This window comes from Phascolarctos cinereus, unplaced genomic scaffold (genome assembly GCF_003287225.1).
Source record: "Phascolarctos cinereus isolate Bilbo 61053 unplaced genomic scaffold, phaCin_HiC Scaffold_726;HRSCAF=1367, whole genome shotgun sequence".
Classification (NCBI taxonomy): Eukaryota; Metazoa; Chordata; class Mammalia; order Diprotodontia; family Phascolarctidae; genus Phascolarctos; species Phascolarctos cinereus.
Window position 1 is genome coordinate 315,433,602 of NW_027556098.1, and position 17,437 is coordinate 315,451,038.

A 17,437-nucleotide genomic window follows, 5' to 3' on the forward strand; every position below is an offset into this window, starting at 1 on the left:
TCACAGCAAATACTTATTAGCTGTGACCACAAGCAAGTCATTTAACATCTCTAACACTCAGTTTCCTCATCTACAAAATGAGGATAATACCTGCACTACTTACCTCGAAGGGTTAGGGTGAGGCTCAAACAAGATGATATATAAACTACTTGGCAAACTTTAAAGTGCTATGTACATGTCAGTTACTATTATTGTTAATGTTAGATTGCTATGTCACCACCATGTAACTCAAACTAGCTTAGTTTCCCTCCTCCATTCCTCAAATACTCTCTCCTTTCATTTCAGTCACGCAAGAATAATCTCCACTCTCATGAATCCCTTTACCCAAGCACTAGATTATATTTCTAACCTATCATTCCAGCCTCACTGGATATTACTACACTCTACTACATTACTACATTGGATCTTCCTACACTCTATGGTCCATCCAAACTGGCCTTGTCTTTGTTCCGTATGCATGGCCCTCAATCTCCCACCTCTGTGCCTGTTCATGATGGTTGGACTGCATTCCTTCCTCATCTCTGCCTGATAGAGTTGCTCTTTTCCTTTAAGATGCAGCTCAGGCACTACCTTCTACATGAAGTCTTTCCCGATTTTCCCCAACTTACCTTGCCCTTCCTCCCAAATTACTTCACATTTAATCTCTTTGTATGTATTTGTTTTAATTAATTTTACATTTAGACAGCAATTTTTTATATGTATTCATTATCTCCTCCATTAGAATGAAAATTCCTTGAGGTATCATATCACACCTATCAGATTGGCCAACATGACAAAACAGGAAAATGATAAATGTTGGAGAAGATGTGGGAAAATTGGAACATTAATACATTGTTGGTGATGTTGTGAAATGATCCAACCATTTTGGAGAACAATTTGGAACTATGCCCAAAGGGCTACAAAAATGTGCATACCCTTTGATCCAGCAATAGCACTTCTAGGGCTATATCCCAAAGAGATCATACAAATGGGAAAAGGACCCACATGTACAAAAACAGTCATAGCAGCTCTTTTTGTGGTGGCAAAGAATTGGAAATTGAGAGGATGCCCATCAATTGGGGAATGGCTGAGCAAGTTGTGGTATATGAATGTAATGGAATTCTATTGTGCTATAAGAAATGATGAACAGGCTGACTTCAGAAAAACTGGAAAGACTTATATGGTCTGATGCTGAGTGAAGTGAGCAGAACCAAGAGGACTTTGTACACAATAACAGCCACATTATGTGATGACTAATATTGTTAAACTGAACCCTTCTCAGCATTAAAAGGATCGAAGACATCTCCAGAGGCCTCAGGATGGAAAAAGCTATCCACATCCAAAGAAAGAACTATGGAAGTCGAATCGCTATCACTTATTTTTACCTTCTGTTGAGTTTTGTTTCATCTTTCTGATGGTTCCTCCCTATTGGTTTTAATTTTTACTTACAACTTCACTAATGTGAAAATATGTTTAAATAGGAATTTAGATGTAAAGCTTATATCAGATTGTGCGCCATCTTGGGGAGGGTGGGGGGGAGGAAGAGGGAGAAAAATTTTCAACTCAAAAGCATATGGAAGTGATTGCTGATAAATCAAAATAAATTAATAAAATTAAAAAAAAATTCCTTGTGAGGATGGATTGTTTCATTCTTCATATTCCCCAATACCTAGCACAGTGCTTCGCACACAGTAAGTTCTTTTTTTAAAAAAAAAATTTAAGTGAGGTAATCGGGGTTAAGTGACTTGCCCAAGGTCACACAGCTAGTGTGGGTCAGGTGTTTGGTCAGAGGCTGGATTTGAACTCAGGTCCTCCTGACTTCAGGGCTGGTGCTCTATCCACTATGCCACCTAGATGCCCCACACAGTAGGTTCTTAATAAATACTTGTTGATTGATTGATTCCCTTCCATGTTCTCCAGAATCATGTTTTAACTCTCATGCAGCTTGAATCTCTACCTTTCTACTGGTTCCTTCCCATTTGTTTACAAACATGTCTCCCTAACCCTGAAAAGAACCATCCCTTGGAGCTTTCACAGGATCTAGATCTGGAAGAGATTGGCCATCAAGTCCAGCCATTTTACAGATAAAGAAACTGAGGCACAGATACATTAAGTGGCTTGCTCAAAGTCACACAGGTATAAGTGCCAGAGGCAGGATTTGAACCAAAGTCCTCTGATTCTAAAGTCAACCCCTTTGCCACTCGTCCATGCTGCTTCCATTTTACCCCATCCAGCCCCTATCTCATCTCTTTCCTCTTCTTTACTGTCCAGCTTCTTGGGCAAAATCTCTACCTCATGCTCTACTTGTTCACTACTCACTGTCTCTTCAAGTCTTTGCAATCTGGTCCCTATCCCCAACACTTAACTAAAATTATTCTTTCAAAAGTTATTCAATCCAGTGGCTTCTTTTCATTTTTTCACCTCCTTGACCTCTCTGCCACTTCTGACATTGCTGATCAATACTTTCTCCTGGACACCCTCTCCTCCTTCAGCTTCAGAGACATTACATTCCCCGGGTTTTCCCTCTGCCTCTTAGAATGTTGCTTCTCTGTCACCTTCATTAGATCCTCATCTTTTTCAAGACCTTAAAAGTAAATGTTCCTGGAGCATCTATCCTGGGCCCTCTCCTCCCCCAAGCAATCTCATTCACTCTCATGACTTCAATTGCTGCTATACAGATGACTCCCAAGTCTAAACTCCCCCTTTCTCTTTTCCTGCTTAATTCCCACCCACTAGTCAGTATTAGTCCCACACAGACCTGAGAGAACACTTTGTTTTGTAAATCTCTGTTGCATTTCTCCTATATTACCATGCATTAGCTCTGTGTGTCATACCCCAATAATAGAGTGTGGGATTCATCTAAATTTGGTATCTCCTTCAAAACCAAGTATAGCCCCTGAAACATGCTTAATTGATGTTTGGATTTATCAAATTTCTTGCCTTTTCAAAAAGGTGGGAAGGGAGGGAGGGAAAGAGAGAATTTGGAACTCAACATTTTAAAAAGTGAATGTTAAAAATTATTTTCATGCAATTTAAAAAATGAAATATGAAACCTCAAAATATTTTGAATGAATGTAGTAATAATGTCTAACATTCATATAACACCTTAGGGTTTACAAAGCACATTGTTTCAACTGATAGTGTTGGAGGTAGGATGTGACCGGCTTTAACACTTCTTATACTATGCCACACTGAATTGAATGAGTCTGTAAAATGGTGATAATAATACTCGGAGAAAGGTAGTATGTGGTGGCCAGGGATCTGGCCTTAGAGTCAGGAAGATTTGGGTTAGAGTCCTGCCTTTGACACATGTTGGCTATGTGATCCCAGTCAGGTCTTTTAACCTCTCTGTGCCCCAGGCCAAACTCTAAGAGTGCAAGTTACAGAGAAGGTTCCTTGTTGGGAGCTCCTTGGACTGCTGAAGTCCTAGGCCGGTAACAGCAACAACAGTAACACCGACAACAATAACAAACAACATCTGTACTGATGCAGTGGGAAGAACACCTGACTTGAAATTAAAAATCCCAGGTCTAGAGCTAACTCCAACACTTATATGCTGTTTGTTGTTGTTTGGTCTGACTCTTTGTGAGCTCACTTGGAGTTTTCTTTGTAAAGATATTAGAGTGGTTTGCCATTTCCTTCTTCAGCTCATTTTATAGATGAGGAAACTGAGGCAAACAGGGCTAAATGACTTGCCCAAGGTCTCCCAGCTAGTAAGTGTCTGATGTTAAATTTGAACTCAGGTCTTCCTGACTCCAGGCCTGACGCTCTATCTACTGTGCCATCTAGCTGTCCTGATTTAGAGCTGCAGCTCCCTTATTATCCAGATGAGAAAACTCAGTCCCAGAGTGGAGGAAGTAACCTGCAAGATCATTCAAATACTAAGTGACAGACAAGGACAGGCCTCTTTCCATTATAGCACCCTGCCCCTCATCAAATGAAGTCACATAAATAAAGCATTTTGTAAATTATATTAATTTCAGCTAGCAACCTCCTATGGTCCACTGGAAGAAATCACTTTGCAAACTTCCAAGGGCGAGAGGAACAGGAGCTTCTACTGTGAGGATGGGCACAGCTGAGGACTGAGCAGGGTCTCGGGATCTCTAGAGGTTCCTGCTTTGTGGGGAATTTTAGGTAGTCTCCATGGCCATGTTTCCAGGCCCAGTGGAGGAGAATGGACTGACCTACCTCAGAACAGGTGCAGCGCAGACAGTACATCAGTCCCTGTGGCTCCAAGTAGGGATGCCAGCTCTCCCCCAGGGCATATCGCTTCCCGTGGAAAAGGCAGAACATGTCAGGGCCTGGAAAGACCAATCAGCCACACATTAGTAGTCCTTAGGATGGTGTCTTCCCCCAGACTCTTGGAATTCTTTATTTACTTCAAAACTCAGCTAAAATTCAGTCTTCTACATGAAGCCTTTCCTGATCCCACCTCCCCCCCCCCCTTGTATTTATATATCACATATTTTTGCATCCATTTCTTTATACATATGTCTCCCTAATAGAACGTAAACTTCATGAGGGCAGGGATTGTTTTATTTTTGACTTTGTGTACCTAGAGCCTAGCATACAGTAGGCATTTAATAAATGCTTATCGCTTGATCTCTCCATCCCTGAGGTCTCCAGCTTGAGACCCACCTATTCTGGGGAGCCCTCCCTGACTGGTTCAGTCTACACTGATCTTTATCACAGAACTCAGGATCTCCTGGAAGGGCCCTTGGGGATAGGAACTAGAGACCTTTGATTTCATTGGTATAAGGAACTTCCAGGTGAGGGAATACCCTTCATCAATGCAAGTAAGCACCTCTTCTGCAACCTGTAATCTTAGAGAGTTGTTCAGAGTATGAACATTCAGAGTAACTGAATGGTTAAGTGACTTGCCCAGGGTCACACGGCCAATGGGCATCGGGGCAGAACTCAAATCCAAGCCTTCCTGGCTTCAAGGTCAGCTCTGTATCCACTATGCCAACCTGCATCTCATTGGAAGGGCCCTTAGAAATAATAAAACCCTAGAATCCCAGAGTTGGAAGGGACCTCAGAGATCGACTAATGCTGGCACTTGAATAAAAATTCTCTCTTTAATGGTATATAATTAACCAACCAATAAGCACTTATGAAATGCTTTAGTTTCCACAATTGTAAAATGGGGACAATAATGGTACCTACCTCATGGGGTTGTTGTGAGGATCAAATAAGATTAGATTTGTAACGTGCTTAGCACAGTGCCTGGCACATAGTAGGTACTTAATATATGCTTACTTCTTTCCCCTTCCCTTCCCCTGTTATGCGCTTGGCATTATTTCAGGGCTACGGAGATGAAAATGAAACAGTATCTTCCCTCTATCAAGAGAGACAATGTGTACCCATAAAAGAATATAAAAAGTAAATACAAAGTAATTTCAAAGGGGAAAGAGCTCTGGATTAGAGGTGAGAGGACACAGGCAAGTCGTTTTTGAGACTGGCTTTACTCATTGGCAACAGGAGCGGGTTGGAATAGATCCTCTCCCACGTCTTTTCCAGGTCTGACATTCTACGTTCTCGTCTTTGGAGCCCTTTCTTACTCTAAATCAGACTATTCTCCTGGACAATTAGCCATCTGGTGTCCAACTGAAGACCTCCCAGAGACAGCTGTCTCTCCATGTCTTGGGGCAGTCTGCTCCACCGGTGGATATTTCTAACTGCTAGATCTTTTTCTTTAAACTAAGCCTAAAACTGTCTCTCTGAAGCTTCTAGCTTTAGCTCTGTGTTCTGTTCTCTGGGACCAAGCAGAAGAAAGCTGTTCTGTTCTGTTTATGTGAAGTCAGCTGACCCAGTGCTCTCTATTTATTGCTGAGATGAATCAAGGTGAGAGGGGAAATGACTTGCCCAAGGTCCCTCTGCTGAATTCACTGGCTGAGTTCTGACTCAAATCCAAGTCTCCAGGCTCCTAGGCCAGGGCTCTCTCATGCTTGAAACTGCCATAGCACTTTCTGTCTGTTCCTGGCACTTGCTTGGTCCCTCAAATATAGATCATGCACCACCTGGTGCAATCACTTATCATTCCACGTGTAAGGGGATGATCTGTCTCCTTACTCTTATTGGGAATTCTGTCTGCTTTTAATGTGGACCGATTTGGTGAATTTAGGGAAGTTCACAGGATCATAGATACAGAGCTAGAAGGGACCTTAGAGTCAATTTAGTCAAATCCCTTCATTTTACAGATCAGGAAACTGAGGTCCAGAGTGGTTAAGTGATTTTCCCAAGGTCACATAATAAGTGGCAGAGCTGGGATTTAAACCCAGGTCTTCTGACTCCAAATCCATCAGTCTTTTTTTGTAGTCATCACCACTGAAGCCTCCATATCTGCTTGTACTAGATGATGACATGTAAGGCATGTTATAGGTGGAACTCTCATTCAGGTTGGTAGATTCTTTGATTTATAACAGCTTTCTAACTTATCTCCTTGCTTCCATCAATTAAAAAAACACACAAGTCTCCATCTACATGCCAGGCACTGAGCTAGGCTCTGGAAAGAGGAAAAGGAACCAGACCTATAATTTCATTGGTATAGGGAACTTCAGTGTAAGGACCAATGCAGTTCTTTACGATGTTCTTTACAATTTAAGAGTCTTAGAGAGTTGCCTAGAACACAGAGAGATTAAGTAACTTGTTCAGGGTCACACAGCCAATCCCTTACAGAGTTCTAAGGATACAAAGTCAAAATGTCAAGGAGCTCATGGTCTCATGGGGGAGGGGACATGACAATGAATGTAAACAGATGAAAAATATTTAAAAATAAAAGATGCACTTTTTTTTTCTAAGGCAGTTGGGGTTAAGTGACTTGCCAGGGTCACACAGAAAGATGTACATTTCTAAATGCTCCTTTAACAATTCTAGGTAACTTGAGGAGAGGGAGAGACAGAGACAAAGAGAAATTACAAATATGGAGACCAGGAAAAGCTCCAAGAAGGAGGTGATCCCTGAGCTGAGCCCTGACAGAAGCCAGGGATTATTAGAAGAAGCAAAAATGAGGAATATTTTGGGTATCTCTTTTTTAAGTTCATTGTTCTCCCTTTTTTCCTAGTTAATTGTATATTTGTTCTTTCACCATAAGAAAGTAAATTCCTTGATAGCAAGGCAACTATCATATCTTTGTATGCCCTGAATCAAACATGGTGCCTTGCACATAGTAGGTGCTTAATAAACATTTGCTGAATTGAATTCTGAGGTCCCTTCCAGCTCTGACATTGTGTATTCTAAAGTCAGTCAATTGATCAACAAATATTTATCAGTTATTATATTCTTATATCCTTTCCAGCTTTAACATTCTATACTCCAGTTTAGCACTGTCTGGCACATAGTAAGAACTTTATAAGGGGCAGCTAGGCGGTGCAGTGAACAGAGTGCCGGCCCTGGAATCAAGAGGACCTGAGTTCAAATTCAGCCTCGAACACATAACACTCACTAGCTGTGTGACTCTGGGCAAGTCACTTAACCCCCATTACCAAAAAAAAAAAGTACCATATAAATATTAGCTTTTATTATTACTGCTTACAGGAGAGAGACCAAAATGGTAAAGGTACTGGAGACTGTGTCTTAAGATGGAAGGCTCTGGGGAGGTCTGGCTTAAAGTGTCAGGCTCAGAAGGGACACATGGCCAAGGCCAAGTATTCCAAGGGTTGTCTTGTGGAAAATGGATTTAACATATTCTACCTGCCCCCACCTGGCAGAATGAGGAGAACAGAATGGAAGGTACAGAGAGGCATATGTCCGCTAGAAATAAGGAAGAAGGTCTCAACAATTATAGTGACCCCAAAGTAGACTGAACTGCTTTGGAAGCAGAGAGCTCTGGTGGGTTGTTGGGGAATTGGAGAGAAGATTCCCATTTAGATATGAGTTGGAAGAGATGATCTCCCACGGTTCCTTCCAACTCAGAGATTTCCTGGGTTTCCCTTGATCCTTGTTTAGAACAGGCATCCTTCACAAGGTGGGATGAACAGGGGCATGCTGGAGCTGGCTCCAATAGGCTCTGGATATCTGATTGTTAAATTTTCAATGTGAGTATTTACACCTCATTTCGAATCTGGGCTTGATTTATTGGTTTGTTAATTGTCTAGACTTAGGAAAGAGATGGAGAAAATGTGAGTAAATTTAAAATTAAAATTAAAAGTGTGTAGTGTGTACTTTTTTTTGGTGGGGGGAGTGCCAGTTGTTAAACATTTACTAGCACATGGCTGAGCACAGGTTTATCAACTCCTAATCCAATAAGCTTTTCACTTCACCTCTAACCGAGGTATAAACAAATACCGCTTGACTAGGAGAAAGAACTCAGTTTTCCCTTTCAATGCAGACATCACCGCTGTAGTATCCTGGAGGAGACGATGGCCTTCATTTGAACATCCCAAATAATGGGGATCTCATTGCCTCTTTAGGCAGACCATTTTCCCATGAGATAGCTCTCTATTTCTTTCTGTCTCTGTCTCTGTGTCTCTGTCTGTCTCTATCTGCCTCTCTCATAGCTAGGAAGTCTTTTCTTGTATTTAGACACTTTAAGACATCTGTGCTCCCCTTCTGTTATCAGTTCCCTCAAATGATGCCGATTATAGCTCATTCATGTGCTCTCATCCTATATCAGTGTAATCTGGATCCTCTCATAAAAGCTCTAATGGCGGAGGTGGGTGGGCATTTCTCCAGACCTCTTGACATTGCACAGATATCAATGAAGAACTTCCTGATACTGAGCTCAGACTGGCCTCTTTTTAACTCCCCCTTTTATGGGTCCCAGTTCTGCCTGGGGGTGGGGCAAGGGAAGGACACACAAACAGAATCATAGAATGTTAGTAAGGGAAGAGATTTTAGAGGTCATCTAATCCAACCCCTTTATGTTACAGATGGGAAAAATGAGGCCTAGAAGGAGGGAAAGTGACTTGTCCAAGGCCTCAAACACATTAAATTTGTGGTAGAGCCAGGTCTAGTACTCATTTCCTGATTTCCAATGCCATGTTTGAACCACAGAAGACTCAAGCTAGCAGGGTTCTAGGAGCTCATCTCATCTTCCTCATCCCTTCTCCCAGCTGACAGACATGCTCCTACGGAAAGAATGCTGGATTTGGAGAGAGGGCCTGGGTTCACATCTTGACTCTGCCCCTTATAAACTATGCCTCATTGGGCAAATCACTTAACCTCTTTGGAGGCCCATTTTCTCATCTCTAAAATGAGAGGGTTATACTAGACAATATGCATGGAGCTATCCACCTCTAAAATTATGGTCCCTCATTTGGGCTTGGGGTGAGGTAACAAACAAGTATTAAGTGCCTACTATTTGCCAGGCACTGTGCTAGGTACTTTGCAAATATTATCTATAAACTAGGAAAGTGATCTTTCTTTTCTTTCTTAAAGTTTCTAAATCATTTTGTCTGAGTCTCTCTTTTGCCTCCAATATTCCTTACTTATCTTGTATCATACTTATCTCTGTATTTAATAAATTGTTGTTAAATTGAATAGGAAATTGGCTTGACTTGCCCAAGGTCACACACACTTGGAAGCCATGGAGGTAGGACTCAAACTCCTGCGAATTTGAGGTCCAGTGTTCTTTTCACTAACTAGCCCAATGTTTGCCCAAGAGGACCACTTGGAGACATGGAGACAGTGTAATTTGCCCACCCTTGAGTCTGTTTTCTTCGGGGCAACTGAGGGGACTTGCAGGTTCACCCCTTTGGCCCATGGGAGGAGGCCCAGGCGGAGGCAGCGGATCCTGTTTCCAGTGAGGCTGTATCAAATTTGCTGTGTTTATCTCTGCCCGGCTGCTGGCAGGGAAGGGGCCGCCTGCTGGGCCTGAGGTTCACATGTTTAAAGCCAGACTAACTCTCTAAGGAGTGAATAATGTCTTTATTTCTCTGTGCCTTCCCCCCTTTGGGCGGAGGGGTGGAGGAGGGAGCTGTTGCAACACAGCAGAGGACTCAGCCTGGGCCTGAAGGAACACAGTCCCACCTTCGTCTGGGACGGCCCCTACTCGGCCCAAGGCCTCTGCCCCTGGTGCCAACTGGCATGGCCCTCTTGACTGGACCCCCCCCCCTCAACTCCTCCTCCATAAAAGTGAAGACAGAGAGAGTGCCTCAGTCAATGCCCAAGTCAGGCCACCCCCACCTCCAGGGTGGGGAGGAGGGAAGGAACTAGTAGAAACGGAGGAAGGGGGTGGGGCTGGGGGGGACTAGCCTCACCCCTGGGAGGCCTCTCCACTGCCACAATCTTTGTCTCTCTCCCCTCCCCTCCCCAAGCTATCTAAGTAGGAAAGCATTGGTGGGGGGAGCTGTGTGGAATTTACTCAGGACTACCTCTCTTTCCAAAGAGGCCAGTGACCCAAGTTGGTGCCAGGGCTGGGAGGGGGAGAGGAAAGTTAACTGAGTGGGCATGATGTCTTCAAAGCTCCCCTGGCATAGGCATTAATACAGTATAATTCTCTTATGGGTTTATCATAGAACATGTATCTATAAAACACAATAATAACACGATCATAAGTACATTAGAGAAGTAGGAACTGAGTTCCTGGGGGAAGGGGGAGATTATAGTCACCATTAGAGGATCAGGAAAGGTTTTCTGGAAGAGACAGCATTTGAATAAGGCTTTAAAGGCAGAATAATAATTAAACAGTTGAAGGGTAAGAATGAGGCAGGTTCAGGCACAGGGAACAGAACCAGCAAAGAAATGGAAGCAGGAACTCACAGGACTGAGCACAGTCCAGTTTGCTTAGAATTTATAGAATAGAATATAGGGAGGGGCTCAGTTATGAGTGCATCCCTATTAGATGGTTGCTTTCCTGAGGACAAGAATCGGGTCAGATTCATATATAAAAGACACTATGGTAGAGTGAGAAAAGCTGGTGCAGGGGATAGAATGCTAGGCTTGAAGTCAGGAAGACTCATCTTCCTGAGTTCAAATCTGGCCTCAGATACTTCCTAGCTGTGTGACCCTGGGCAAGTCACTTAACCCTGTTTGCCTCAGTTTCTTCATCTGTAAAATGAGCTGCAGAAGGAAGTGGCAAATCACTCCAGTATCTTTGCCAAGAAAACCCCAAATAGGATCATTCAGAGTTGGACACAATTCAAACAACTAAACAACAAAACATTACAAGATGCTCAGAACCTCTCCTCCATCCCCAAACCTGACCTGGAAACTATTTCCCTCTTCTTTCCAGAACACATAAGACTCATTCTCCTCTACTCCCTCCTCTTTCTTTTCTACTCTTCCACTCCTTTTCCTTCTTTTTGTTCCTCCATCTTCTCATTCACTTCTTCCTTCATCTCCTATTTTATCATCTCCTCTTCCTCCTCCATCTTTTCTTCCTCTGTCGTCTACATTTTCTCCTCTTCCTTCTCTAGCTCCCTCTCCTTTCCCCAACTCCCTCTCCTCTTTTTTGACCTCCTTCTACTTCCTCTATTCTTACCTTATCTCCTTCCTGCTCCTATTTCTCTCCCAAGCCACGGAGGATTTTGGGTAAATCAATTTAATAGGGATAACATCTCCCATTTCTATAGCACTTGTACGTGTATGAAGTACTTTCCTCAAAAGAGCCCTGTGAGGTAGGTGGTGAAAATGGTATCCCTATTCTACTTCCAACAAGCTACTTATTTATCATGACCCCATCTAAAAGTTTCACTCCCCCACCCTCTGCTGACCAAAGTTGGAACCTTCCACATAATCCTATTGTCTCCACTGAGAGTCCAACTGGTATGGTTTGGTGACTCTGTCCCCCAAGTCCTTCACAACTGGATCAAAGGATTTAAAGTCATCTAATGTGATGGATCACATTAATTTTACAGGAGAGAACAGGGAATCCTAGAAAGGTGAAGTGACTTGCCTCATCAAACACGGTTAATTACAATCCTGGTCTTCTGGCTCAAAAGCTTTACAACATGCCCATGTCCTCATACCCATTCCTTCAATTTTCAGCCTTAGCTCACCTACTCTGGGAGCTCACCCTGAAAACCAGAGACCATTCTTTTCCTTTTCTGATGCTCTTGAGTTTTTACTGTGTAATTAGCACAATCTCATGTATACTCTCCTGCCTCCCCAGCTAGACTGAAAGGAAGCTCCTGGAAGACAAAGGCACACTCTCTTCCTTTGCCTGGATGCCCCATAACCTACAGTCAGCATGGGAAACTGGTTCCACTGAAAGGAAGCTCAGGCTAAGGACAGAAATAGGGGTAAAAAGATTCAGTTTATGAAGGAAACTCATCTCCACTCAGACAGCGTCCTAAGCAGAATTAGATTACATTGAAAAGAACATGTACTTTCTGTCTCCTGGGGTCCCTGCAAACTCCCACAATCCCATTCTCTTCCCCTATTATTTCCCTCTATGCCACTTTTTCCATTTGTCTTCCATTGTCTCCCAGTATCCTCTCTTGCCCTCCCTTTTTCTTCACATCTCCTTCTGTCTCCTCCTTCCCTTTCCCTGTATCTCTGCTTACTTTCTGCTTCCTCTCATCTTTTCTCCCCACACCTACTCTTCCTTCTCACCCTTCCTCTACCCAGTGCTCTCCCCCTCCTTTTCTCCTCTCCCCATTCAATTCCCTTCTCCCTCTACTCCTTATTTCTTCCATCTTCCCTTCTTCCTCTTCTGTCCCCTACTTCTATCCCTTGTCCACCTTCCCTCTCCTCTGCCTTCACTTCTTTCTCCTTTTCTATCCTCATTCCTTCTCTCACTCTCATCCGCATTCCTCTTTTCCTCTCTCCCCTTCTCAACCCTCATTCCAATCCCCCTCTCCTATTCCTTTCTCCTTTTCCCTTACTTTTCTCCCCATTTCCCTCTCCTCTTGCCCTCTATTCCTTTTCCCCTCTCCCTCCTTTTCTCTCTCCCACCACACCACCTCATCGAATCTTATAGCTGGAGGCCATCTAGTTCCATTTACACCTGAGCTATAGTTCCCCTGGTAGTAGTCCAGCCCCTCTGGAGGATGACCTCCTCTCTCTCCTCATTGCTCCTTCTCCTCTCTCTCCTTTTTTCTACCTTTCCCTAATAAAGTCGCAAAAGCAGCCAGACACAAATGTCTCCCAAGCACTCACAGTAGAGTTCCACTGGGAGACCTGAGAACATCAAATGTCAGGGCTGGAAAGAGGACTTTAGCAGAAAGAACACAGAATTCCAGAGCTGAAAAGGAACCTTGGAGACCATTTGGCCAACTCTCTTATTTTACTAGGTAAACTGAGACCCAGGGAAAGAAAGAACTTGCCCTAGATCTTAGATCTACCCAAATGCATAAATTCCCACAAACACAGGGCTGAGCCCTAATGCTAGTCTTTAGGTCTCTGGGGGCCTCTTGGCTGGAAGCCTCTCCTCTCATTCTCCTGAGGATGGGAGGGCATGAAATCACTTTAAAGATTCAGGTGGATTTGAGAGGAACATTCTCTTACTAGCACATAGAAAAGAAGGAAAGACCACAGAAGCACCTTTTTGTGGGAATTTTTGGATATGGGGCAGTTTTTCAGTTGGGGCGACTGATTTGGGCGGGGTCTTTCCTGGTGAGAAAGGGATGGCTGAGATGATCTCTGGTCTCATGTCCCCCGCCCTCTGGGTGGCAGCCCCCTACCCCCTGCCTTTCCCCGAGCTGCCCCCCCTCAAAGCGACAGTCTTCCTCCAGCTAGCCCAGGCGGGCGCCAGTGCGGCTGGCTGGGGGAACTTGAGAGCCCAGGCAGCTGGGAACAGGTGCAACAGCTGGAACAGCTGGCGCCTGCTCTGCACATTTTGGAGAGTGTGTAATGGAGACCTCTACCGGCCAGAGAAAAGAGAGGCCTATGCTGGGCCTGGTAAGGACATCTGGGGAAGTCAGGCTCAGAGTGGAAAGATTTCTGAGATCCAGTCAGCACTATACTCACCCAACTGCTTCACGAATATATCTGGGGACTGAGGTGGGTCAACCAGTAGCGCTATCCCTAGGAGGCCCGGGGGAGAGAGAGCCAACAGGGCAGGAATTGGCTTCTCTGCTCCCTCCTTTACACTGAGGCTTCTCCTGCTCTCTTGCTACCCATGCTCAGGTTCAGGCCGCCCAATTTGTACTGCAACCTCTGTCTGTTCTATCCCTCTATGAGAGTCAGCCCATTAGTTGACAGTCTGGTTTCCCTACTCTTCCCCCCACCCCCTGCATCCAAAATTCCTATGGATCTGTGATCTCATCAATGTGAGTATTCCTTCCAGCAGTACAAACCACAATCATCCATTCTAGTGAGACTCTTGATCATTGCCTCCTGTAAGTTTACCACAGAGTACACTCAAAATGGTGGAGTCTTCCTCACATTCTTCTCATGCTGGGGGAGGCATATCACTGGGACACATGGACAGGTTCATCCATCGTCCTTCACTACTACCTATCATTTTTTCCAGGCATACATTCCTCTGACACCCTTTGTTCAACTTCTGCTTAATCACCTGCTCACTCATCTTAAGCCTCTCCATTACCGTTTGGGTATCCCCTTGGTTATATTCTGTGACTCGAAGCCCAATGACATCACAAGAAAATGCTGATGTTAAAAAAAAAAAGATGGGATGACTTGATTTACAAAAGGAGGAAACTGAGGCCCAGAGAAAGGAGGTGGCATCTCAGGTCTCACATTTGGTTAGTGGCAGAGCTACAGCTGGAATTTAGGTCTCCAGACTCTGAAATTTGGGTCTTGCCACTATAGCTGCCTATGGTATGATTTGGTGCCCCACTCCAATCCAGCCTGCAAAACCATTTCCCCAAGTACCTCACTGTTGGTTAAAAAGACAAAAGCTTTTATTTCACAGTGAGAACTAGGATTTGGTTCCCTGCAGCTTCCTGGAGAGGGAAACCAGTGACTGACATTCATACTACAGTGTCCAGAAGGGACATGGGATCTCTGGGCAAGAAACAGTGGGTTCCTTGTGGAGGTGGGGGTGGGGAGAAAAGACACCAGGGAGGGGAGCAAAGGCACAATGTCCTTGTTAAGGTGGGGAAATGAATGGGAGACACATAATTGGGGGGGGGGACTTTAGGCTAGATACTAGAAAAGCAATATCACTTGAGATTGCCCTCTGCTTACAGAGCCTTTGAGAGGTCATAATGTCCACCCTCTGCCTGATAATCACAGATAGAATCTCAGAGTTGGAAGGTGCCTCAGCAGTCATCTGGTCGAATCCATACCTAAATGGGAAGACATCTACAACATGTCTGACAAGAGGTTTCCCAATGACCACTTAAAGCCCTCCTAAATGTTTCATTCTCCAGGCTAAACCTCCCCTCTTCCTTCAAGGAACAGCCACCAAGGTAGCCACCCAAGCAATCAGTGAGCTTTCTCTTAGGTCCTTCATACATTTCACAAGGAGGGAGCCATTCCTAAATGGGGCGACTGAGGTCTCCTCTCCAGTCATGTTTCCCTCTACAGGGTAGAGCTTCCTTCCTTCCTCTCAAGGGAAAGAGAATTCTAATAAAAACTGATACAGAAACATGACTCCCAACTCCCTCCTCTGTGTTACTCATGCTCCAAGCTGTCTCTCCAACAGCAAGGAGAGACTGTGCCAACATAATCAGTCAACAAGCATTAAGTACTTCCTATACACCAGGTACTATGTCAAGTGCTGGAGGTACAAAGAAAGGCAAAGGGAGGAAGGTCCCTACCCTCAAGGAGTGCATATTCAAATGAGGGAGACAACATTCACAATCTCCTTCTGCCTGGTTCTCTAATGCAACCAAATGTACAAGTTGGTAGGACCCCTGATGTGATTAGGGGATTGGCCTCAGTCTTGGAGGAAAGGGGATGCAAGGGTAGAGTGTAGGGAGGGGAAGGAGGCAGGGAGTCATTGTAGCATGTGAGTCTAGGATCAGTGCTTTGGCTGGGCCTGGGGTGAGGGTTTGTCTTTGAAATAACAGAGACAGGCGGTACACTCATCACCATTCTAACCAAGGATTGGAAGAACACTCAAGAAAAACCTAACCTACCCCCTATCTACTAGAGGTATCACCCCCACAGCACAACATTCTTGACCATCCATTGCTATAACATCTGAAGGTTACAGGGGACCTATACCTGAAGTGCCAGCAAGTGGTTTTCTGTGAGGGCTAGAAGGGTCCTTGGAGAACATCATGCTAACAATCCTCATTTTACAGATAAGCAAACCGGGAAAGGACTAGCCCACAAACAACTGCAAGTTGGTTTCAGAGCCAAGGCTGGTTCCAAGTTAAGGATTCTTTCCACCGCCATTTGGTAAGAACCATGTGTTAAGGTGCTGAGGGTTTTTAGTTAAGACCAATGAATAAAAACAATTCCTTGACTTCTAGAGAGGTTCTCCCCTGTACTAACAGACTCTTTCTCTACATGAGAACAAGGGATCTTATCTTACCTATACTTCAGGCCTCCTCTGGGCTCCAAACACAATGGGCACCTCATAGATTTATGTGGAATTGAATTGAATTGAACTGAAATTGAATTCAATCTGTGATCTATCTTGCAACCTCACTCCATTCCTTGTTACCTATGTCACAAATGGAAAGACTGATTCACTCATGGTGATTTAGTCCTCCTCATTCGTTACCCTAAGATGACGAAGCAAGGGACCCTGGCTTTAGTCCCAGTGCTTTGCTGTGTGACTCAGAGGCCAGAGCCTCTTTGAACCTCAGTTTCTCCACAGAGGGAGATAGGTGCTGTTGGAGTCTTGTACCATTGGCATCCTGGGATGCACCTTGTACAATCAGACAAAGACCAATATGCCAATGTAAAGAAGTTGGCTGCCTAAGTCATGGGATCTTAAAAGGGAAAGAAAAAGCTACCCTGCCTAAAATTATTTCCACAATCACCTATCAAGCAACATCTGAAATTTTACCATTAAGGTTTCACTTATTTGAATTTTATTAGACTTACAGGTCTTGGAGGGCCTTAGAAGATAGAATGCAAGTCGGAGTTAGAAGGAACTTTAGAACATAGAATAGTAGAACTGGGAGGAATCTTAGAGTACAATGTTAAAGCAACAAGAGACCTTAGAACATGGCATGTTAGAATAGTTAATGTAAGAGTTAGACAGGACCTCTCATTGAACAGTTGGGGGATCCAAAGTAGAGAAAGGGAGGTGACTCACTCAAGGTCACACAGGGAGTTTGTAGAAGAGCCAGGATTAGAACTCAGGTCTCCTGGTTCCTAGTCCAAGTACCTCGCCACATGGCCACATTGCCAGATTTAAATAATGAAATTACAGTGATGCTATAGTTTTCTGAATTGAGGTGACAAGAAAGAAGAGGCAGCCCTAAATCATAGTATAGGAAGCCAGTCAGGGAAGGCTTCATAGAAGAGTTAAGACTTGAGCTGAGCCTTGAAAGGAGGGAAGCCTGGGGCAGCCTGACTCAAGAAATCTCTACTGTGGTTCAGATCCTGCCACTAATCTGATTAATCAACTTGGGCAAGTGACTCTCCCAATCTCCATATGCAAAATGAGAGGACTGATCCTAACGGTCCCTTTCAGTTCTGACATTCTAAG

At 44.1% G+C, this 17,437-nt stretch overlaps 1 protein-coding gene across 1 annotated transcript in view; it reads right to left on the reverse strand.

The window, feature by feature from the left end:
• CHRDL2 (chordin like 2) overlaps positions 1-17,437 on the reverse strand; it is a 90,165-nt gene that overhangs the window by 68,834 nt on the left and 3,894 nt on the right. Inside the window, exon 2 of the mRNA XM_020989570.2 lies at positions 4,168-4,280. Coding sequence (XP_020845229.1) covers positions 4,168-4,280 — 113 coding nt within the window. The remainder of the gene's footprint in view (positions 1-4,167; positions 4,281-17,437) is intronic.